We start from the raw sequence: 24,944 nt of genomic DNA, 5'->3' as shown, positions 1-24,944 counted from the left end.
TCTCATCTGAGAGCAAGTCCTGGTGTATGTCTCACTCCATCTGCTGACATCTATTTTCCCACTGTCTGTGTGGTTTAAGCAGTTTATTGAGACCCTGGCCACTGGTCTTTCTTTGGTCCTCTCTGATACACGTTTGCATGGGGAACAAGTCCTGGTCAGATGAAAGGGAAGTAAGTAATCTAGCCAAGAAGTAATCTAGCACTATTAGCACTTGCTTGTGATCAGGTCTGCTCTGCAATCTATTCCTTACCATGGACAAAACAGAGGTGCCTGCAAAGGTCTCTCCAGCGCTGTGTTTGTTGTTGGGTCCTTTGTGCAATGAGAGCCAGAGTTCCCTGTCTGTTCCAGAGGGATGGTATCTTCTCATACCTGTGCAAGGGTCCTCACAGCACATCATCTAAAGCTGCCTTTGGACACGCTGGGGTCATGTAGTGGCAGAATGGCTCGAGGTATTACAGAGTAGATGGGTAAGGCCAAGGCTTTCACTGAATGGCTGAGGGGAATAGGGAAGGCTGGCATGCCTGGTGTGCTGCTAGGAAGTGAGGTAATGCTCTCAGCAGCCAGGCTGGGCTGGCTCTATCCTGTGTGCAGCACTGGGGTGAATCTATTCCTGGCTCTTCACTTGCATTCTGAGATCTAAAGTAGAACAGAGTCAGCCCAGATGCCTTTTCTTTCTGTGAAGTGAAAAAAGTCTTCTCAGATGTTCATCTTTCTTTCCTTAGGCTGCACATCAATGAAGTTATTTAAGGTTGGAATGGATTTTTCCCCTATAAATATTTTTAATTATAGTCAATGTATTAAGTGATGACACATTTATTTTCCAGCCCAAGAAAGGATTTTCCCCCCAATATTCCAGTTTTCATAGAAGCTTTTATGCCAGAAATGGGCATTTAGTGCTGAAAGATTCTGATTAGCCCATTTTTTCCCTGGTTCTCAAAACATAAAGAAGAATAGCTTAATTCCATTATAGTCTCTGGTTTACTTTCCTGCTGAGCAAAGTTGGTTTGTTTTACCTTTAACTGAGGTATGAAAGAATGAGCTAGAACAGTTGAGAGGTAGATGTAGGGTGTTTTCATAGCCTCTAACCCAGTGGAAATGCTAATATGTTCTTCCAACTGCATTTTGTTTTCAATATCACAGAATCATAGGGGTTGGAAGGGACCTCCAGACATCATTAGGTCCAACCCCCTGCCAAAGCAGCTCCCTAGGACAGGTCACACAGGTCGGTGTCCAGACGGGGCTGGAATCTCTCCAGAGAAGGAGACTCCACACCCCCTGGGCAGCCTGTCCCAGGGCTCCCTCACCCTCACTGGGGAAAAGTTCTTCCACATGTTGGTGCAGAACTCCCTGTGCTCCAACTTGCAGCCATTGCCCCTTGTCCTGTCCCCACAGACACTGAAAAGGGGCTGCCCATTTCCCCCTGCATCCCACACTTCAGATATTGATAAACATTAATAAGGTCCCCCCTTAGTCTTCTCCTCTCCAGGCTGAACAGCCCCAGCTCCCTCAGCCTTTCCTCACAGGGGAGATGCTCCAGGCCCTTCAGCATCTTTGTGTCCCTCCTCTGGACTCTCTCCAGGAGATCCCTGGCTGTTTGATCCCAGGGAGCCCAGAACTGGCCACAACACTCCAGGTGGGGCCTGAGCAGGGCAGAGCAGAGGGGGAGGATCCCCTCCTTTGACCTGCTGGCCACACTCCTCCTGATGCCCCCAGGATCCCATTGTCTCTCTCAGCCCCAGGGCACACTGCTGGCTCATGGCCACCCTGTCACCCACCAGCACCCCCAGGTCCTTCTCCACAGAGCTCCTCTCCAGCAGGTCACCCCCAGCCTGTCCTGATCCCAGCAGTTATTCCTCCCCAGGTGCCAGACTCTCCAATTGCTTTTGTTGAACCCCATCTGGTTTCTCCCTGCCCAGCTCTCCAGCCTGTCCAGGTCTCTCTGGATGGCAGCGCAGTGTCCTGCCTGTCACCCACTCCTCCCAGCTCTGTATACTCTTGAGCCTTACCAAATGGTTCGACAGGTGAGCTGGTGGAATGAATCTAAAACACTGTGTGGAGAGGCCAGGCTTCCCTCACACAAGGTTTATTTGCCTAAGGCCATGCTGAAGGTCTAGTGTAGCTGCTGTATGTTACTACCAAGTGTAGCCTCAAACAGTCCCTTGGATTGTAAACTGTTCTTGCTTTTTAAAGCTAAGGAAGAAATGTCATTTGCAGCTTAATATTTCTTTAAAGGAAGGATGCAGACACTGATTGTTATATAAAATAAAACCCAGTTGCCTGCTGGGCAATGAGCAACAGAACATTGGGGCTGGGAAAAGTATCACAGCAGCAATTAAACTAAGATCTCCTGCAATAACTTCTTCCCTAGATCAGGAAGTGTCCTGCACCACTGGAATGAAATCTATCATTTTGTGGAACATCTGGCCCGCAAGTTCATCAGGTAAGAAGTGCTGCTTGGCAGATACTGAGCAGGCAGGTGTGTGTGCCAGGAGATGTGCTCTCAGCTGCAGACACGTAGCACGTGCTGGTGCCATTCTGCTGGTGGAGAGGGACCTCCTAATGCTTTTCTCACACCATCCCACTGACTGCTTTTCCTCAAACTTCTGCTACACAGGGAATAAGGGGTAGATAAACTGATTGTTCTCTTTTTCCCCTCCCTGCCTTCCATGGATCAAACTGTATTGTTTGTGGGGCATGAATCCTCTTGTTCCTGAGGTGGCTGCCTGCAGCATGAGGTGCAGAAGTTTGGGTCTGCAGGACCAGGCTGTGCCTTTCAGGGACTGGATGAAAAATTCCCCAGGCCAGTGGGTAGAATGTGTTCTGATAAACATAATTAGCCTTCCTTCATCTCTATGGCAATACCAAGATGCACTTAAGCCCCTCTTGCTTTAGCAATCCTAAAGTCATGGTGCAAGTGCTATTTACATCTTTTCAGAAGGATTCCTTCAAGTTTGCCTTGACTAGGAAGGCCCAGGGCAAAACACCTTTTGCTGCTGCTCAGGTCCTGCTTTTCCTGCTGTTCAGTTATAATCTAGAGAGCAATCAGAGTGCTCTGTCTCCTTGGTGTTATGCATACAGTAAGCTCTGGTCTGGACCACCAAAACAACTTACATGTTTTTCTCTCCCCCAGCCCTCAGCTGAGGATGTCCTTCATCGTGTTTTCAACTAGAGGGACAATTCTAATGAGGTTAACAGAAGACAGGTAAGAAGTTTAAAGGTGCACAGAAGATTTTTGTGGTGGTGGTGGTGGTGTAATTTCCTTCCCTTTCCTTGCTCAATGATTTCCAGTCTGCTGTGAGCAGTGTTGTGGCATCTTCGTGCTTCTCAATTTGTTTGAATCACCTGTCTATTTTCACCTCTGAATTTCATCCTCCTCTCAAGGCTGAAGTTACCACCTTAATTTTAACTTCAAATTCTCTTTCTCTCAGCAATCAGGGTTTTAATTTAAGCTGCTTTCTGTAGATTTTCAGGCTTTTGTCAGAACAAGAGCCTTTCAAACACCTTTAGGGGAGTTTCTTCTGCAAACAAAGAAGTGAAACTCCCTTCCCATAAAAACAAACTTGAAAGCTGTAGATGACACCCATACTCTGGAGGTAGAGGTGAACCTTATTTCTTTGGAGGTCTGAAGGTATGTTATAGGCAAACAGTGTTTAGGATGGATTGCAAAGGTGTATAATGTTTTGGCAGTGACAGTTTGATTGCCACGTTTCTGAAACATGTCCCTGTCATCTCCTTGTACATCCCCCAGTTAATCCCAGTAAAAAGCAGTGGGATGGATTTTTTTTTATTTGCAGTGACTTCAAGGAGAGCTGGATGAAGCCCTTTAATTGTTCCTGCTTCCTCTGTTAGCTTCATTGCCACGTGGAGCAAGAAAAAAAATAGTAACACATGTGAAGCCTGTCTAAGTCAGCATGTGTTTTACATATTGGCTGTCTATGGAACTGCATACCAGCACAGCCACTGCAGAGGAATGAGGAGGAAACTGGCCACTCTCCTAAAAAGCCATCCACATACATACTGGCTTTAAACCCAGGCAGCCTAAGCATCCCCTGCCCCTTACTGCAGCAATAAGAATAAAGAGAATTAACTATATCTAACGTGGGTCCAGAGCAGAACTTGTTTCCTGCCCCTGTCTGCTTCCCACCCTGTGAGCAGGCTCCGTTGTGAAGGTCTCCAGCCTGTTAAGCTCTCAGCTATGAGACTTGTGTTTCCCATGTGGAAATGTATTTCATATTTATCCAGCTGTCCTAGAAATGCTGACTGGGAACAGGATATTGATATGGTATTAGTCTAAAGGCCAGCCAAGTGGGGAGTTGCTGGTTATTATTGGAGGAGAGGGAGACAAGGTGTGGGTTTCATGCTGGTCCTTTAACACTGGCCTTTCTTAATGGAGGAGTAGCAAAACCATTTCTGCCTTGCCTGTGCCCCCATGCAGTGTATCAGCATCTGAACATGAAGACTGAAGGTGTTTAGATTCCCTTGTGGAAAAACTCCCTGAGTCTAATGGGATATTTCAATGGCATCTTTTAAAGAAAGTTTCTGTCTCTTGAAATTTCAGCATTCACATTTGAAGAATAGGTCTGGTCACAGGAAATGCTCTTGGTTCTTGTGTTCAACATCAGCTTGGTATGTGCATGGGTTGGTGAATGGGGGAAATATCTGCCCCTCAGCCACCCATGATATACAGCTCTGTGTTGAACTGGTTTGGGAGATACAGAAAGAGTTCTTGAATGCTTGATAACTCAACTTACTGCAAAAACAGGCAGTGTTCTCTCCCTGTGGGAGTTACTGCTCTGTAGACTGGATAATGTTAACACACTGCTGCAATTAGCCTCACAAATATGAGTATGATCACACAAACTGGATTTTCTGAAGTAGTTTAAAATATGTAGGTTCAAAATGGGCTTCTGGCATTTGCTCTTACAATGTCAGTGTGACCCTGCATGCAGTGACTTCATCCATTTCCCATTAAGGCTCTGTGGCTTGCTTGGAGATACACCCCACCCATGACAGGGTTTTATCTTGGTATTAAAGACTTCTGGCCTGGACTTGGCTTCTTGAGTTTGATGCCTGCAACTCAGTGAAACAACAAATGGGTGCCCACCCCACTTAGGCTGCAGTTGATCTGTCACTGTGCCTGGAATGTTTAAAAAAAAAAATAACCCCCAAAATAAATTAAAACAGAGACCCTGAATCATAATGAGCTATTGGGAAAGGCTTTAATCCTCACCTCAGCCTGAACTGGGACTGAAAGTAGAATGTCCAAATAAACTGCAGTTGTCAGGGTGGTTTGAGAGTGTCTCCTCCTATTTTTGGGGTTGGTTGAGGACATTTGTACAGTCAAGTCAGAAAACCTGAACGAGCAAAGTGAGCCAGGAGCATGTCAGCTGCTCTGCTTCTGCATCAGAGGTTTCACCAGGTTACACAGAGAATCTTTACTTGTGTATGGTTTTGACCTAGGAGATGCTGCTGGGGGAGGGTATCTGCTCTACTTTCCAGAGCCTTAGAAAGGTCTCTACCCAGACATTACCTTAGCCTGTACCCCTACCTTAGCCTGTACCCCTACCTTAGCCTGTACCCCTACCTAGCCTATACCAACATTGGGTGAACTCCTTTTTCCCTGCCTCAGTGCATCTGGATCTGGCATGCATCTGTCTTTGCCTGGCTATCAGCTCTTGATCATCTTGGGCTTGGCTCTAACAGGGCATCTGCATTCCTTTCAGGGAACAGATACGCCAGGGTCTAGAAGAGCTGCAGAAAGTCCTTCCAGGAGGTGATACATACATGCATGAAGGATTTGAAAGGGTAAGGAGATGCATGCTGTAGTGCCTCTAAACTGTGTCTCAGGGCTCCTTGGGACATGTTAAACAAAAGAATTGGGTTAATGACTCCTTGTTAGGGAAGTGGGACTGTGGTCCTTTAATGTAAGAGGTAAACTGAAGTGTGTGCAGCTGGTCCTGGGGCTGGAACAGGAGGCCTGTGGATCTGTCTTTTTGCCTTCAGCTTAGGACAAGGCAGGAGGCTTTGGCATTTCAATCCCAGGTGGAACCATGAAGGGTGAAAAGCTGCCTAGAGTCCTGGATGGGTGCTATAATGGCCTTGTTGGGGTTGGGTGGGGGCTGAGGATGTGACTCCAGCATGTTATCACTGATGGATAATGCTATGCAGAAGTTACTGCCTGCCCTCATCTTCTGTGTATTTTACAAGTTCAGGAGTTTCTCTAAACTCCACCTCTTTCCCACTTCTGTATTACATATGCATTTTGGAGGATTGTCTGCCTACTGAAAATGCAGGTGACTTGACAGAGCTGCTGGCTCCTAATTAGGAGTCTGCAGCCAAATCTGAGTCTGATGACTTCAGAAACTACAGGAGAAGTCTAAAGAGCTGAATTTAAATTCAGAGCAGAAATTAAATGAATAAGCTAAATACACTCTAGATGGCCTGGTGTTCAGTTTTGACTTGCTTCACACTGAAGCATCTGCCCTTCTACCTTGCAGAACATGCTTGTCTGTAGATGGAGTGGGAGACAGAAGGATAAGAATCTCTCTCTGCGTTCAGAAAGTTCATCTAGAGGTGTTGGGGAATATTAATCAATGTATATAGCATGTTTCTCAAGGGGGTTGGTGAGTGTGATTAGCAGAACAGTGGGAGGACTATGTTACTGGTGGCCAGTGGCCTTAGGTTTGCCTTGACCAAGCCAGGCTTTACTCAAGACCTGAAAGTAACCACAGGAAGAAGCGTGTTCTGGGAAGTAGGTAACCTCTGAAAGCAGAGGTTGTGTTCAGACTAAAAACATCCTCACTGCCATCTTCTCTCTCTTTCTGGTGCATGTTTAGCTGTTGACAAAGTATCATTACTCATTTATTGCTAATAACCTTCTGATTTCATTTCAGGCAAGTGAGCAGATTTACTATGAAAATGTTCACGGTGAGAAACTCTCTTGATCCCCTGAATGTTTTCTCTCTTTTTGACTGTCAAGGTTAATAGATTTAAAATGTAGGTGGGAAATTTGGGGATGCCTCTACTTCCAAATGCAAGGCTATTAAGGGTGGTAGTTCCTGCAAAGGAAAAAGAACAGGTGGAGCTTTAAGAATCCAGACCTGGAGTGAATGTGTTTCAGGCTGACTCAAGGTGTCTGCTCTTACCAAAACTGTCTGGTACTTTATCATATTCTTTTCACTTGAGGGCTCAGGAAACCATTTCTTCCTTCTGAAACATGAGCATGTGGACATGCTGCTAGGGAAAAGGTTTTTTTAACAAGCAATGATTAAATCCAGTAATAAACAGACAATTGCAAAGATGTTTGTCCATTCTTTCCTTGTAATTCATGTAAAAACATTCTGCCCTTAAAGCCTGAAGAAGAAATATAAACATTATTTCTTGGAAACCAAAAGACAGGCCAGCAGATATTTGAGCACAAAGCCACTCCAAACTGTTCGTTGCAGAGTCAGTTGTGAATAAAATGAAATAATCACTGAGATGAGTTTCACTGAAGCAGTGGCCAACTGGGTCCTCAAGTCTGAATGTTGGTCTGTGTGTTTTGTCTCTCTTCTCTGTGTATATGTCTGTTCTTGCCCTGCTGAGAAGAGTGTTTACACCACCTGCAGTAGGTCCTAAGGCTCCTGCAGTAGTCAGAGAGGGAGAAAGGCATCTCTGGAGGTTATTTGAGCTCCAAAGTTTCTACAAGGCATGTCCAGTTGTCTCTATTTCCTTCAAAAAGAGCCCAGGTCCTTGAGTAAGCCATCTGCAATGTGAATGACCCTGAGTGATGCTTTTCATTTGTCAAGCACTTGGCTTTCTCCCTGCATCACTACCCTGTTGTTTAAAATTGGGGATTTCTAAGTGGCACCAAGCAAATCAAGTATCAGATCTCTGCTGCGGTAATTGAAGTTGCTTGTTTGGATTTTGGTCTCTTCAGCAACAGGGACACCAACCTCCAGGCCTGGAGCTACACAAGGTTGCCCAGGGCCCCATCCCTGGGAGTGTTCAAGGCCAGGTTGGCTGGGGCCCTGGGCAACCTTGTGTAGCTCCAGGCCTGGAGGTTGGTGTCCCTGTTGCTGAAGAGACCAAAATCCAAACAAGCAAAACCTGGCCTTGAACACCCACCCCCTCTCTGGGCAGCCTGTTCCAGCCCCTCACCACTCTCTCTGCAAAAGAACTTCCCCCTAATATCTAATCTCACCCTTCCCTCCTTCAGCTTCACTCCATCCATCCCCCTTGTCCTGCCAGTCTCTGCCCTTTAACAAGCTGATTCCCCTCCTGTTCCTCTGCTCCCTTCAGGCACTGGGAGGCTGCAATGAGGTCCCCCCACAGCCTTCTCTTCTCCAGGCTGACCCAGCCCAGCTCCCTCAGCCTCTCTCCATAGGGGAGCTGCTCCAGCCCTCTGAGCATCTTTGTGGCTCCTCTGACCCCTCTCCAACAGCCCCACATCTTCCTTGTGTTGGGCCCCAGCTCTGGACACAGGACTCCAGCTGGGGAGGGCCTCACAGGGCAGAGCAGAGAGGGACAATCCCCTCCCTGTCCCTGCTGCCACCCCTCTGCTGCTGGAGCCCAGGATCCCATTGCCTTTCTGAGCTGCCAGAGCCACTGCTGGCTCATGGGGAGTTTCTCAAATGTCAGTTTGGTATGAAACTGGTATTGAAGGCAGGTGCCTGAATGGAAAAAGTGTGCACAAATTCATGGCTTCTGGAGACAGGAAAGGACACGATGTCCACTGTTTCTGGCCATTTAGGTATGCTAACAGGTGACTAACAAGGTGTTTTCTAAGCTATTTTAACCCATACAACTCAAGGGGCTAAAGAAGGTTTTGTTTTTAGGTTACAGAACTGCAAGCGTCATCATTGCCCTGACAGATGGAGAGCTTCATGAAGACCTATTTTTCTACTCTGAGAGGGAGGTAAGTGTCTTTACACACTTTTTTTTTAGCTAGGGAGACAATGAAATGTCTGGGCTTGCTGCTGTGAAGGCAAAAGACAGCAAAATCCATTTTCCTAGTGAGAAGTCTTCACTTAGCTCTAGAGACATGAATCTCACAGATAAACATGAACAGCTCCTGACTCACCAGGCTGTACTTGAGAAAGGATGGGGAGGGGTTAAACTCCCAGTTAAAATAAATCCAAACCCCACACCAAAGAACAAATGCCAAAAACTCCCTCAAATCCTGTAGGAAGGAATATTTCACAGCTGAAAAGCTGCAGTACTTACTGGATTGTGCTGGGAAATGCCCAAATCTTCTCACTTTGACTTTGCTTCTTTCAAAAAAAGTAAAGGCCAAAGAAAGATGATGACTGTTCCTGTAGCCTTCTGTTAGATCAGAAAGCATTTCAGATGATCAAATCCACAATGTCCACAAATGTTTCCAAGGTTTAAGTGTATGTTCTCAGTACCCTCATTAAACTTGTATATTATTAGAAAAACAGTAGGTTGAGCAGTTGAAACCTTTGCTGTATGATGCTCCTGCTGATGTCCTTCTCATAGTCATCTCTGAAGAGACAAAACTATTCTTACTTGTCAAACAAATGGAGATGAACTAAACTTGGAAGATAGTATTATTCCATTTACTAGGGACAGAATTTTTCCTCTCTATCTGTCCAAAGTGCAGCTCTAAGTCCAATAACAACAAAAAGAGTAATTTTGTAGAATAAACCCAATGTTGCTACAGCACAAACAAATGTCATGAATCCAGAGTTCCCCTCCTTACTGCTAATCTCCTTTTCATAAATCTGCAAGAAAAACTTGTTTTTAGAGGTGACTGAACAAGTTGAGAGGTCCAGAGTGTTACATTTTGTTTGGGGAGGAGCAGTTAGTGAGCTAATAAATGGCAGATCCTGAATTCAGCTCTTAACACTGATTTTCTTCAGTTGCTTGGGTTTAAGTTTCTCAGTGTAGAACTGGAATGATGCTTTCCTTGTAAAGTACTTTGCTTTGTTGCAGTTTGAACTACTACAGTCTTCTGATACATCCTGGCTTGCTACCATCCTTTCTGGAATGGGCTTTCAGTCAGGTGTTCCTGTTCTAAGGAAGCACAAGTGGCTGAATTCATACTTATGAAGACAAGAGTATTTACAACAGATTCCTTTTGAATAATAAATGCAACTTCACTTGCATGTCAATGAACTAGCCTGGGAAAATCAAGCCTGTGGATGTTCTCCCTTTATTATGTTGAGTTGCTGTGTAAATAGCAGGGGGGGGATACTTTTTTGTAGCAGATGGAATGAAATGTGTCTTCACCTTTTGGATGTCATGAGTCCAGGCACATCTCTGCAATAGAAAAACCCAAAACATTTTAGGTTACTAAGTCCTAAATTATGAAATGAAAATAGATTTCATATGTTTTGTATCTGGTGGACAGAGAAATCTTAGGAAGTTGGAATAGCTAAGGAGGTGAGCTAATTAGGTTTAAAAAAAATCCCAAAACTGAAAAAAACCCCTACCAAATACCTTGGGTTTTGCTTTAGTGAACAGATAGCTGCTCTAGTAGCAGATAGAGACTGTTTCTGTGAAATCAGGGAGGAAAGCTTTCAGAGGTCTCTTTTTGACAAGTCCCCCCTGCATATTTCTTGTTCTATGGAGAAAGGTCTAAGATTCAGACCTTCCAGAAACCTGCATCCCATCAGGTAACCTCTGTGTGATCCCACCTTTCCTTGTTCCAGGCCAATCGGTCGCGGGACCTGGGAGCAACAGTGTACTGTGTTGGTGTGAAGGACTTCAATGAGACCCAGGTAAATGAGGCACTCTTGTGTTTACTGGGCAAAGGTGCATGCTGAACAGAGGTACACTCTCCTCAATCACTTCTTCAAGACTTCTCCAGTGGTCTTCCTCTCCTTCTGCTGACTGACACTCTGAAGTGGCTGCCTGAAGTGTCTTGGTGTGGGTGTTGGGTTGAAATTTCTGCATGTGGAGATCTGTCCCTCTGTGTGCCACAAAGGTTTGCTGATGGTGGAGAAAAGTAGAGGAAGACACACATGAAGAACAGCAAATCAGCCTGGTTTAAGCCATAGGCAGAAGGAGGTTGTGGTGATGGGGGATGCCCCCTCCCCAGTAAAACTGAGGTATTACCATGTAACACTTCAGTTTCAGCCCAGCTTTTCTTTCATGGGGAAACAATGCTGTAAAACCCAAACAGCTTCATTAGTGACACTAATATTGTACAATATTTTCATAGTCTGCTTTCTGAATTTGTCATATGGATGATAAATCATGGAGTTCATGGCTATGAACTCCTCTCCACACCAAGAGTAACAGTTGACATTCTATTTTTCTAATATGAGAGGGGAAAAACTTGTCCAACCCCTAAGAGTAGTGCTGAAATATTTACTGAACAGAGATTTCCAGGTTTTCAGCTTTCTAAGAAAGCTTCAAATGCTGATTCTAGAAGGAGTCAAAACGAACTTGGTTTTGATCAATCTCCTTAGAATCAAAACCAGAGACTAGTGTAACCCAGAGTAAGTCAGAGGGGAAAAGCAAGGAGAGAGTAGAAATGGCAGAGACTGGATCTGAAGCAGCAGACCTCAGACAGCTGCTCCTTGAAGTCATTTGGATGCTGAAGAAATTAACTGGAATTAGATAACTGTCTGAAGTCCCAGAATGCACTAGGAGGAGGACTATGGGGAATGAGCTGAGGAAACTGGAAACACCCTGCCTTATGGAAGCTGCTGTGTCTTGGCCAACAAGCAGTAAGCAGCTTTACTACCCTTCTCAGAGCAAGCAGGGGGAAGCTGCCTGGGCTGTTTCTCTGGATGCTCACCTGGAGGTTGGCAGTTCAGTGATTTGCTCAAAAAAGTGGGAGTTCTGAGTGGCATGAGCTGGAAAGGTGGAGCTGGTGGGGTTTAGGAAGGAATGTGTGGCGAGGCTGCTGCCTTGGATTCCCAGTGCTGGAGGAAACGCCAGAGAGGCCTGCTGGGTTGATGTAACCTCTACCATGGGAGAAAATTACTGTAACAAATGTTGGCCTTGAAGCAGTAAAACTTGATTCTGCTCCAGCAGATGCATGGAGAGCTCATTATTTCTGAATTGGGCTTATATTTTGCCTTAACCCTTGGCATGCTTATTGACAAGTGAACCTGCATGTAGCTCTTCACAGGTGATGTCCTCTTTCCCCTTTATCTTACCACCATCTTATGAATGGCTCTCTTCCTTGTCCTCTAGGCTTCTAAATTCTCTTCTCCCTTTTTCCCTTCTGCAAAAATATCTCCTGGTATCTCCCTGCATTCTTCTTATTGGCTCTCTTATGGTTGAGCCTAGGACAAATAATCAAATCTCTGTTCTGGCAGGAAAGACAAACAGGACTATATCTCTGGATGATGTATCATTTGCATTAGGATACTCTATATATGAAAATACTGAATCATTTTGATCAGTTCCCTGCTTTAAATGATGTACATGCTAAAGTTGCTGCACTAGTGGCCTGTCATGTTGCTGCTGTGGCCTGTTTTGGTTGGGGAGTTACTGTTTACAATCATGAGGGAGCCAGTTGTTGCAATAAAGATAATTAAGGTCTGGGCACCAGTGAAAGTCACGTTCTGCATTGTGTTCAAAGTTACAGGGAGCCTTTTCTGAGTCCCCATACAGAACTTTCTAAAATCAGTTAGGCTGAAGAGAGAAACTTTTCTGTGTTTGAGACCCAATGGGATCCTGGGGGTATCAAAAGGTGTGTGGCCAGCAGGTCACAGGAGGGGATCCTCCCCCTCTGCTCTGCCCTGGTCAGGCCCCACCTGGAGTGTTGTGGCCAGTTCTGGGCTCCCTGGGATCAAACAGACAGGGATCTCCTGGAGAGAGTCCAGAGGAGGGACACAGAGATGCTGAAGGGCCTGGAGCATCTCCCCTGTGAGGAAAGGCTGAGTGAGCTGGGGCTGTTCAGCCTGGAGAGAAGAAGACTACGGGGGGACCTTATTAATGTTTATCAATATCTGAAGGATGGGATGCAGGGGGAAATGGGCAGCCCCTTTTCAGTGTCTGTGGGGACAGGACAAGGGGCAATGGCTGCAAGTTGGAGCACAGGGAGTTCCACACCAACATGTGGAAGAGCTTTTCCCCAGTGAGGGTGATGGAGCCCTGGGACAGGCTGCCCAGGGGGTGTGGAGTCTCCTTCTCTGGAGAGATTCCAGCCCCATCTGGACACCGACCTGTGTGCCCTGTCCTAGGGAGCTGCTTTGGCAGGGGGTTGGACCTGATGGGCTCTGGAGGTCCCTTCCAACCCCTGTGACTCTGTGATTCTCTGACACACTATAACACCCTGTCAGTCCTGCAGAGTACTTGGAATATTTGTTTCTTTTGACTTGCAAGTGGATGAGTCTGAGAAGTCTTTATTTGCTGCCTGCTGGCTTATTTATCTCATTCTTTGCATTTCTGTTTTATTTACTTTTACCACTCTGTCAGCTGGCTAGAATTGCCGACAGCAAAGATCATGTCTTTCCAGTGAACGATGGTTTTGAAGCCCTTCAGGGAATCATAGACTCTGTAAGTACTTTTAAGCATGTATTTGCATGTGTGTTAGTTTGTGTTTAGCTTTCCTGTGTTCATGAAGACCTGCTGGCTGCTAGTAAATCACTTAAATGTTTGGTCCAAAAAATCTGGCCTTTGTGCTAATTAATGTTGCTACTTCCAAGTAGAGTTTATCATAGGCCACAATACAGGAAGCTTTGAGCCCAAACATCATCTTTGCATGTCTCTCCTCTTGATGTGAAGTAACTGAATGGCCTAGAAACATGAGGACAGTATATAAAATGCCTGAGGTGTGTTTGAGATCGTTCTGTACGAAGGGTTAAGGTGCTCTTTGATCTCCATCTTTCTGCTTGGTCAGCATCCTTTCTGTCCTGGTGGATGTGCTGCACTGCTTACCTGTTTGAATGTGGAAAGGATTCTGCTGTGTATGCCTGGCTTTTGGTATTCAGTCTCCTGACAAACAGGCTCTTTCTCCCCAGTCTGTGTGTCCATCCCCTCATACCCCTAACCTAGGTTTGCCAATTCAGACTGATCAATGCCCATGAAGGGCTGGGTGCAGCGTGTAAGAGCTGGCCCAGTCCTGAGCACCTGGGTTAAGAGCTGGCAGTTCAGCTAGGCAGGAAGAGGCATAGATTCCTTGCTGGAGCTTGTGTGCAGGTCATGCAAGTGTCTCCATGGCCTTTACTGGCAAATAAAGATGCCTCATGAAGCATCCCTACTTTTTGCTCGAAAACTGAGTGGCCTAATCCTGGCTCATCACTTAGGACCAATGCTTGCCCTGACTGAGCAGGAAAGGCAGTGTGGAAGAGGATGTGTGTGCACTGTTTGCATTCTAAACTGCCCAAGCATTCACAGTCTGTTTTCAGGTAGCTTTCAGCATTTTTCTGTTCCTTTGCTCAGTCACATCCCATAACTGTTCTGATCAGATTGCTTCCCTGTGGCTACAGTGAAGGGTGGGAAATCCTTCTAAGGGGCACGTGCTTTGTTCCTTTTGGAACAGGCTTTGCAGTTGACAAAACACAGCTGAACAACACAACTGGAAGCTAGGGGAGGGTAGGTTTGCCAAGGGAGGGCTCAGATTTCTGTGTTTACTGTGGTTACACACTATTCTGACAGCGTGGTACCAAGCAAAGCTGGTCCCTTAGTGCAGGCTCAGTTCTCCCTAGTGCTCTCCTATGCAGATGGAATACAATCCTCTTCTTACTGGTTTTCCTGGCACTGCCCAAGCGTGGGGCTACTGGGACAATCAGGTGTTGCATGTCATTCAAGCAAGCAGCAACCCCCCTTCGTTGGTTTCCCAGCCCTGTGTTCCCTCTGCAGCTGTTGTTAATGAGTTCCAGCAGCAGTCCTGACTCCTTTCCCAGTTATACTTAAGAGAGTGGGAGGACTTCAGCCTTCAAGGATCTGCTTCAGCTGACCTGGTACAAGACTGACCAGCCCTGGAAGGTCACAAGTGTAATTGTACAGTAAGAATGTGTGACCTGGTCACTGCATTTAAGGTCTTCACTATGAGAGTGGTGAGATGCTGGCACAGGTTGAACAGAGATGTTAGTGGAGGTCACATCCCTGGAAACATTCAAGGTCAGGCTTGATGGGGTTCTGAGGGACCTGATCTAGGGAAGATGTCCCTGCTCACTGCAGGGGGTTGGACTAGATCACATTTAAAGGTCCTTTCCAAACTCACACATGCTGTTTCTGTGGTAAGTGGAGTGATTGCAATAGGTTGAGTAGAAAGAAGATGTGTAAAAGGAATAGCAAGAAGGATATTAATCACTCTGTAGGCTCATGTTCTAGCTGGAAAATAAGCTCCCTCTTTCTTTTCTTGTCCTTGCAAAGCACCTCTGTCTTGGAGCAAACAAAGCACTTGTGTTCACAGGGAAGTGTTTTAATGTTGGAAGTGCCATAAGATTTGGAATATTCCTTCAATTCCTGGGTAAGAGTTGGTATAGCAAGGATGCTCAGCCATGTGTAGAGGGGGCAGGTTAGGTACTAACTTCTGATCCATGTAAGAGATGAAAGATAAAATGATGAGCCTGAGGGGAAATCAGTGTTTGAAATCACTCTAAAGACGTGAAGACCTGTGTTTGTTCTGGTCTGCAGTGACCTAGTGTGAACTGCCCTGTACTCCTGCTGAGGCAGCCTGACTCTTTTCCCTCCCCTCCTTGTCCTGAGCAGATCTTTTCTGATCCCTTTGGAATGAAGAAGAGGGTGGGAGCTGGGAGTGGTGGAGCATGAGGATGGCCTCAGCTGGGCTTCTACATCTGCTGAGCAAAGATGTGCAGGGCGGTGGGTCTGTACGTGTTTCACTACACCTGCCTGCCCTTTTCTCCTGGAGTCAACAAGTTCTGAGTTAGCAGCTGTGGGGAGACCAGCTCAGTGCTTTCAGAGGAGGACTGTCTCCCATTGAGCACCACCAAGCTACTCAGGCTGAGCTGAAGGTATAGTCCCATGCTGAAGTCAGGTTTTAAAACATTCAGGTGGGAGCTAAAGGTGTTCAGTCCACTGTAGGGTTTGGTCTTTTCTCCTCTGAGTTCCAGTCTGACCTTTTTATTAAGGAAAGTGTTTTGCTTTTTCTCTCTCTTCATGAAAAAAACTACTGCTAAAACTTCAGCTTTGCCCATGTTTAACAGGGATTTTGAGTTTGTTAGAAGGGAAGAATCTGGTTAAGAAACAGACATCTGATTGCTGCAAGATGGGAACCAAATCAAAGAGCCTGAAGTAATTAATTACATATTTTTCTTTGCTGTGAAAAAATTCTGCAGCTCCATAACCTAGCAATTTAAAGCAAATGGAGCAAGTCTTTGAGGAAAACCTGAAACTCAATGTCATCTAATCCTCAGTGTGGCTTTGATGGGAGTGCTGATGGCAATGGAACATGAGGGAACATGAAAGTCAAGATAGGATCCTGTCATTGCTTTGAGCCTTCAACAGAAACCAACTGATGGAGCACTTGCTTGGAATAAGAGTACTCCCTGTTCCTTGCCATGTGTTTACTGTGGCACTAGTGTGGAGCTTACCTCAAACAGAGAGGTAATCGTGGGTCCCTTACAGAAGATGCTCTGAGTGAGCTGCTGGAAGCCTGGTGGAGCAGCTGTGATGTATAAGAAATGAAGTAGCTTGTGGGACCACCTCCTATCTGTACAAATTGTGTAAATGATGAATCCTTTTAAAGCTTCATTTCCTGGGTACTCTTTTTGGATCCTCTTGCAATGATCACAGACCTGTCTTGGTTGGAAGGGACCTTTCAGATCATCAACCCAACCTGCCAAAACCATCACTAACCCACGTCCCTAAGCACTGCATTTACCTGTCCTCCAGGAAAAGTGACTCCACCACACAGAATCAATCACACAGATGTCCACCTAACCTCAGCATCACTCAGCTCTTACAATTGATGTGGCAGTTCAAAGTACTCCTTCACCTCAAGAAACTTTAGCTTGGGAATGTATTGTCTCTGATGCTTCTGGTACCCAAACTGTGGTGCTGGCTGGGTGTAGCAGGGTGGCTGATGTAGGGGGGAGATGAGGGAAAGTTATGGGATGAGTCTTGCACAGGAAGAATGTGCAGAATCTGCAGCCCACACACAATTTCTGTCTCCCTTACTGTTAACATGCACCCTGAGCTGTGCATGTGCACTGCCCAGGGCCAGCTGCTGGGCTCTATAAGCTTCTTCAGCCACTAAGGAAGGATGGGATCTCCAGAGGGCGACTCAGAGCAGGAGCTTCACATATTTACTCTGGATATCTTCCAAGCCAGGCTTTCTACCTTGGCCAGAAATTGGCCAACTTGGGTAGCTAACTATTGCCACCTAAAGCAGAGGATGTGGACCCCCAGTCTCACCTGTATACAGCGTTGAAGAAATGATGGTATGATCACACTTTTACTTCTCTCTTCCCCCAAATGCATCTTCAAAAAGGACTTAAACCTCTTTATTTTATTGAGCACGTGCAGATATGATTGGCCAGGAGCCACTTCAGAAATAAACTGTAATTGGCAACAGCCTTTGTTAGCTGGTAGTTCAGCACAGCCTGGTAAAGGTGTACCTGGCCTCAGACAGTGTCACTCACACTGCTGCCCGTTAGGCAGTAACCTTCTGTTAAACTTCATCATCCTGCTTGCTAATTAGAATTCCCAAATTTGATGGAAAATAATGCTTAGGAATATGCAGCTTGTGGACCAGAACACCAAATGGATGAGGTGACAGTTTCACTCCTTCCTGGCCTGGCTCTTGCCCTTTAATGCATTGCCTGGTGGGAAGCTCAATTATTCCTGGGTAGCACCAAATTCAGTCCTGTCCTGACAGGGATTACTGTGCCAAAGCCATGCTTCCACCAGGATCTGCTGCCTTTCTGAACTTGGCATGTCCTCCCAGGAGCCTGTGTGAAGCTGGAGCACGACTGCAGGCCCAGAGAATACACCAGGAGATGGTTTGGGAAGCTGAGCTCGGTCACTAAGCGTGTGCTGCTAAAGACAAAGGGATGCTTTCTCACCAAGAGTGTGAGAAATGCTGCTCTGCTTGGATGCCAAGGCAAGCTGCCTTGAAGCCTGCAGTGACTTACTGAGTAAACCAGAACTGTTGTAGTTCTCCTGGTGGAAATGAGGTTGTGGAGTCAGTTCTTCCATGTGTGCTGCTGGAGCAGTTTATGATGCTCAGCTGGGAGATTGCATCACCACCCTTGCATGTTATTTTGCCTTCCTGGGGAGCCAGCCTGTGGTGAATGAAGTGTCCCTACAGCCCACACAAGCCTGTGTGATGCTCAGGAAATAAGAGAGCCCAAGATTTGATGGCATCTTCTACCATGAATATATTGGAGGCCTTTCTGCATCTATCTTAACAACGAGGAGGAGACAGAAAGGAAATCTTTAGCAATAGTTTCTGGTGCCTGATTTTCTTTGTAAGCTAGGGTGGGTGCTTGGAGCCTTGGAAACTTATTCTAAATCAAAATAAATATTACAGTTGGCAGTGTAAAAAGCCATAAAGGCCAGCTTTTTATAGCCACCTAAAAGGCTTGGGTTGGCTTGGAAGGGAGCTCTGCATCATCTAATTGGGACACCTGCTGTACCACCCCACCCCCTGTTCTGAACTGGCTTACAACATGCATGTTTGCAAATGCCTCTATACACTTCATGGAGTTCAGACTTGCTGTGTGATGTTTGACTTGATACTTTAAAAAATGCAAGTGTTGGTGGCATTTTTCATACATTTGTTCTTCTGCCAACTCCTCTCCCATGTCATTGCTGAGAGGCAATGAGATGAAATACATGCTGAAGCTTTTGGGGATGCTGAGGGGGGGGACACACAGAATCCATGGGGGGGGGGTTAAAAAATAAATGTGAAAAGATTTTCTGCTTGAAGGGAGGCATTGGTCAGTGGAAGGGAAAAATACTTGGGAAAACACCAACTCTTAGTTGTGATTGTTAGCCCTGGCACTAGCTGCTTTGGGAGAAAAGTCTGTCTCTTCAGAGAGATGGGGTGAGTAAGGGGTGTGTGGTGGAGGGTGGGTGCACAGCTGCAGATGGTTGCTTTGGAAGGCTGTTGTTAGTCCTCTTTAATTTGGGGGGTATTTCCCTTATCATGTCTTTCAGTTCTTCTAGTGCTTTTCAGTTTGGTTCTCAACAGTTGACTTTCTCTTTCTTTCCACTTAACAGTTCCTGTGTAACCTTGTTCCTGCAAACCTTCTTTCTCCTCACTTGCCAGGCTGCCAGCAGCTCAGATGGTCCTGGTTCCTTCAGTCCCTTGGTACTCTTTCAGTCTCTACCAGCCCTGCTTCTGAGTAACTCCAATTTCTCTTTAAAAGTTTTAAAAAAGAAATCCTGGCTTTCTCTGTAGCTCTTGCAGTTGGGTATTTGAGGCAGAGGGCCATGATTTGGGAGGAAAAAAAGAAAGGTTCTCTTTTTCATATGCAACTTATTGTATTGGTTTCTGTTCCTTCCTTACAGATGTTTCAATTTAAAGTTGGGAAAATAATTTTCATGTTGGATTTGAGTCATGATGCTTGGCTGACATTTACTTGCCTCATGGAGCTGACCTAAATTTTGATGAAGATTACCTTGTCCAGGGGCTCTTCAGCCCAGTGCTGCACACCCACAGCTCTGTGGCTGCTGCTGTTATCACAGGGGTTACAGCCCCTGTCCCAAGTTCGCTGCCTGGGTGCTGTGGAGAATTTGAGTTGGTCTTCAGAGCAGGGGAAGGGCTGCTGCCTGCAAATAACAGCTTGAGCAAGTTTAGAACCATATGGGAACAAACAGGATCCAACTCCAGCGTGCTGCTCGTGCCCTGTGAGCAGCCTGCCAAGCCTGATGCTGAAGGAGTTGTGTAAATCCCTGTTTACACTACAGTGGTTGAAGGCAGTGCCAACCCTTGGAGGACACACTGCTTAATTGAAGTCTGGTTTAAGTGAAAAGTGAAATCACAGTGCAACTTGAGAACACACTCACAGTCTCATAGATCAGATTAAAGAAGTTTGAGCCAGCGTGCTGAGCCTTGAGAAGTGGCTTTGTAGGTATTCTTAGGATGTTTCCATGCAAAGGTAAAGAGCTTAGCTTGAAGTTGTGATGGTTTACTTGGAATTTTGGGCTCTGGAATAATTTTGGAGGGAGGTGGGACTGAAAAGTGGGGGAGGGCAATGACATTGCCTCACTAAGCACTTCAGAGAACACCTCAGTAGTGACAGATTATGGTCTGCACAATAACTTGTACCACAGACAAAGGCAAGTGTGTGCTGGGATACTGGAGAGCATCAGTATTTGTTGCCTTCCTCCAGAGCAGTAGCTTGTGTGGAAGAGCAACACCACCAGTGTGGTTGATTTAGAGTGAAAAGCTGAGATGGCAGCATGGATGTGCATGCAGAGGCAATGTTGAGTTAAGCATTTACCTGAGAACAAGTGTACTCTGTAATGCTTCCAGATCTGTGTTGCTATAGTAACGACTCTGAGATACTCAGTGACTTTCTTTTTTATCTTTTCAGATTTTGAAGAAATCCTGCATAGAAATTCTGGCAGCAGAGCCTTCCAGTATATGTGCAGGGGGTGAGTGCAGATTCAGGTCTTGGTTGTTCATGTTGCCTAAAAATACATCTCTAATCACTGTAGAGTACCAAAGGAGCTGATTAACTGGAGGTATTTCTCTGCTTTTTTGGTGAATTTCTTTTCATCTCATGGTAGTTGAATGGAGTGAAGCTGAAGGAAGGAAGGTTTAGATTAGATATTGGGGGAAGTTTTTTTACAGAGAGAGTGGTGAGGGGCTGGAACAGGCTGCCCAGAGAGGGGGTGGGTGCCCCATCCCTGGGGGTGTTCAAGGCCAGGTTGGATGGGGCCCTGGGCAACCTTGTGTAGCTCCAGGCCTGGAGGTTGGTGGCCCTGCCCGTGGCAGGGGGGTTGGAGCTCTGTGACCCTTGGGGTCCCTTCCAACCCAGACCAGTGTATGACTCTATGATCATTCAGCTGACCTGTGTGAGTGGTACCACACCCCTTCTAGTGCTTGTTCTGATATGATTGTGCTACACACGCTGTGGCCTCACAGTCTTGGCAAGAGTTTCTGCCTTCAGCAGAACCCAGCCTTTTTCAGAGAAAGCTTGAGAACCATCTTAGCTCCTTCCATCTGCTTCCTGTGGATTCTTCACATTTCGTGACCTGTATCCAAACTGAATGTGCAGCAGCTCATTAAGGAGAGAGGTTGGGAACAGAGCTGAGGTTTGTAGAGAAACCTCAAGTCCCTGTCAAGTCCTGCAGCTTCCTTTTTCTCAAGCCAGCAGTCCAAATAAGAAAGCCAGTTATTACTTCTATATTTCACTTCTGAAGCAGCTGCTTTAACCATCCTTCCTGGAGCAGCTGCCTGTATGCCTAAGCATACATAGGTCATCACATTCCCCTAGCAGATGCAAGACATGCAGCTCAGTAAGTACCAGGCATCATTTCTTCATTCCATGCATCACCCCTGCAGTAGGTGTGGTGTTTGAGGTCAGGATGGCATAATTGACATGAATTACAGCATTTAGTCCTCTATTTCTCGTTTTGGCTGGCTGTTTAAATAGTCCTTTGTTAAAGAAAAACTCCAAATCAGGGCTTTGTCCACATTAGCATGGTAGATGATTGCTGCTGTGACAGTTTCTGATACAGGGCAGTGATGTTACCTAAATGGTTGGGGGAGGAAATGACAGTGTAGGGACATTCAGACCCACTTTGTTTCTGTTTAAATATAGGTGCATACTTATAGAGGTGGTAGCAATGGTGCTTGTGTAATGTCATAAGCCAGGACATGACTTATAACCACATTTAACACTTTTAATGAGCTTGTCATGTGCTTATATGCTTTATCACTCCCATTCATTGGGCTTAAGGGGGTGGGGGGTGATGTACAGCTGTACCCAGCAGAGCCAGCTGAGAGGAAATGCAGAGGGGCTTTATGTAAACCATTCATCTTGGAATTTAGCCAGTAATTCACAAGAGAAGCTGTTAACCTTGAGAACTGCCCAGCAGTTGTTTAGATGCTCAGTTCAAGGCCTTGTCTCTGAGTTTGAGCAAACACTCCATTGCTCTCAAACAGCAGCTAATTCCATCACTTCAGGCTCTGAGGCTAACGAAGCTGCCACTGAATGTGGAAGCTATGTGCATTGGTGTCTTTTTTAAGCCAGATTTTTGCAGGTATTGCTCTGATGCCTTGTGTTCTCTTGTTTCTGTGCACATCCTTGAGGAGTGATGGCAGTTTTCTGCTTTTTTTGGGGTATTGTTTTTGGGTTTTGAAAAAAATGTATGATTATTGAAAGGAGAGAACGTGAGGACTCTGTGTTACCTGGTGCAACTCTTGCCTTGGAGACCAGTTCCAGACACTTGGGTAATAAATTTCAGCAGCAACACATCGTTCTGAAATGCTGGTTTCCTGATTGTTGGGGTTTGCAGCAGTACAGACATGCAGGGTGCAAACTGTATCTGTTCAGTTCATCTCCAGCAGAGACAAGGATCCCTGTGGTTAATGTGACATCACTGTTCCCTGACTGTGCTTGAACTCTCATTCCCCAGCAGTTGAGACTTCTGTGATTGTCCTTAAATATTCACCAGCCCCCATGCTTCAGAACAGAGCTCTTCTTCCCCTTGTCCTTCCCAAATGCTCTTGGACAACACATAATGGGCCTGTGAGGCAGCTTCCCTGGCTAGATGTGGTGGGATGATTTGCAACTTGGCTGTAAACGAATGGGACCTGGAAGAGGGCCCAGATTCCAGAGCAAAGCTGCTTTTCTTGACAAGTACAGTTGTGAGAGTCCTTCAGGGAGATGAAAGAAGATAGGGACTGTAAAGCACAAGGCAAAATAACTTTTGAATCTGCTAAAACTAGGTTCTTTGTTGCTCCTGGGAGTTTTAACAGCAGGGTGGTGTTCCTGGTGCACCACGATGGCTCCTGTGTCGTCTTGGGCGGTGAGACTTGTGTTCAAACCCCATTCACCAGTGAAACATCAGTGGGGATGATCTGAGTGCCTCTCCTAGATAGTAACAGGAATTGTGGGGGCTGTTTCCTTCACCATGGGCAGCTGCAGAGGTTGAGTTCCTGTGCTTGCTGCCAGAACTCTGCTGGGATTGTGGCCCTGCTCAAAATTGCGAAGGCTCCAAACTGTCCTTTCCTTGTGAGGCAGCTGAACTGCTGGTGGCTACAGGAAGATTACAAACCTTTCCCAGTACTAGGTTCAAGTATTTGGAATAAAAATGGGTGATAGGGAGTGGTCTGAAAGACTTGTGAGGGTCTGATGGTGTTGCTCAGCCCTGCTTGTTTGGAAAGCACCACTCTGTTCAGCATTCGGATGGAGGCAACTGTCTCTGATGCTGCTTGTGCTGCAGGGACCTTGTAGATTTGATCTGGAAGAATAGGAAAGATTTGGGGAAATACCCACAGATTAAGATTGTAGCCTTTGTCCAGAGACTAGAAAGCTGATAATATACTGAAATGCCCTGTCTTTGTATGGAAATGAGTCCAGCAAGGGGCTTATGGGCATTGTTCAGGCCAGTAGTGTAGAACATGACAAAACTCACAGCAGATGACACAATTTTGCAGTTCCCTAGGGAAGCAGCCCGCTTCTCCAAGTCACCTGTCACTAAAAAGTTGTTTTCTCTCCATGAAATGATAGTTTTGCTTTTCTTGGGCCAAAACTTTAAAAATAAAATTTAAAATAGCAACGTGGGACAGGGGGTAGAGTTTGATGTCTCTGAAGCTTAATGTTTTCACTGCAGCATAGTTAAAATGCTGCTGTTGTGTATTGTTCCCTGCCTCTAAAAACTCAAGATGAAATTGGGGAGGGAGGGAAAGTTCGACTTTTGACGATTTTTAAACTTAAAGAACGCACGTTTTTTAATTCAGAAGATCTCAAGTGAAAACTTGACACATGTGCCTTGTCTGAAGTGACCCTTCTTTGCCTCTCCATGTGTCAATAACCCTCTGTCTCTCTTGCTACAGAGTCCTTTCAGGTTGTGGTGAGAGGGAATGGATTTCGACACGCCCGCAACGTTGACAGAGTGCTCTGCAGCTTCAGGATCAACGACACTGTCACCCTCAGTAAGCTGTCTGGATTTCTTTCTTTGTTGTTTTTTCCCCCCTGACTCTGCACTGGCAGGCTTTCCCTTGCAAAACATCTTGGATTTTCAAATATGCTGATTGTGAAGGTAATAAATGGGGCATGAGGAGCTCCTGCACTTGTAGAATGCAGAAGAGATTGTTTTTTTAGAGGGGAATTGCTGGTGCTTTTGTCTGCTGTGAGTCTGGCAGCAAGTATGTGAATAGATAACCTTGAGCAGTGGAGGGGACAAAATACAGAAGACAAACTCACCTGTAAAGAGTACCTATGCATGTCTTGCTGGGTTTAAATGTGTGTTGAGATCAGGTCTGTTTCTCTCCTTACCTATTTTTTGGGATACTTTGCATGCCTGGTGATGCAGCTTAAATAACCACTGCTATTGGAAGCTGTATTGGAGCAGTGGCTAAGGCATTGCTTCTGTGGATGCAGGTTGGGAAGATGTTTCCTCTACAGAGTTCAAGCAGAGGGAATGAAGAGAAGCAGATTAGCCCCTGAGTGTCTAGTCTTCTTGTGGAGTGTACTGAGAGGCTGAGAGGCTTTTAGCTGGAAGAACCAATGATCCTGTTCTCATCTGGCATGCCTGCAAAACCACGTAGGGACCCAGATAGCAGAGCTCATAGCTAATACCACCAGTGACAGTAGAATTCATCTTTTCTAGCATGCAATCTATCCAGGAGCTGCCTGTTCATTTTGGAGGCTGTCCTGACCCTTCTGAGTATAAAATAAATGCATTAATTAATTTTACATGTGGAAGCCTAGTGCCTGAGTGATGGGCTTGCTTGTGCTTTGAGCATCTGCATAATTTGCTTTTTGGAAAAGGGGAGCAGTTTGCTAAGGCTGTGCTCCCTGTGAGGAATGCTGCTGAGCATTTGGGGCAGGTGCAGGACAGTGAGTGGATGTCATTTGTCCTGCATGGCTTTTGTACTGTTATGCTGGTGTCCT

At 45.9% G+C, this 24,944-nt stretch overlaps 1 protein-coding gene across 1 annotated transcript in view; it reads left to right on the top strand.

The window, feature by feature from the left end:
* Window positions 1-24,944, top strand: part of ANTXR1 (ANTXR cell adhesion molecule 1) — a gene marked incomplete at both ends in the record, with an annotated part of 98,014 nt that overhangs the window by 7,969 nt on the left and 65,101 nt on the right. The window contains 9 exons of the mRNA XM_084273938.1: window positions 2,369-2,440; window positions 3,131-3,202; window positions 5,724-5,805; window positions 6,894-6,927; window positions 8,817-8,896; window positions 10,653-10,721; window positions 13,378-13,458; window positions 20,412-20,472; window positions 23,885-23,983. Coding sequence (XP_084130064.1) covers window positions 2,369-2,440; window positions 3,131-3,202; window positions 5,724-5,805; window positions 6,894-6,927; window positions 8,817-8,896; window positions 10,653-10,721; window positions 13,378-13,458; window positions 20,412-20,472; window positions 23,885-23,983 — 650 coding nt within the window. The remainder of the gene's footprint in view (window positions 1-2,368; window positions 2,441-3,130; window positions 3,203-5,723; window positions 5,806-6,893; window positions 6,928-8,816; window positions 8,897-10,652; window positions 10,722-13,377; window positions 13,459-20,411; window positions 20,473-23,884; window positions 23,984-24,944) is intronic.

The sequence above is a fragment of the Gallinula chloropus genome (genome assembly GCF_964237585.1).
Source record: "Gallinula chloropus genome assembly, chromosome: 21".
Classification (NCBI taxonomy): domain Eukaryota; kingdom Metazoa; phylum Chordata; class Aves; order Gruiformes; family Rallidae; genus Gallinula; species Gallinula chloropus.
The sequence above is the reverse complement of the archived record's forward strand: the minus strand, read 5'-3'. Positions and strand labels throughout refer to the sequence as shown.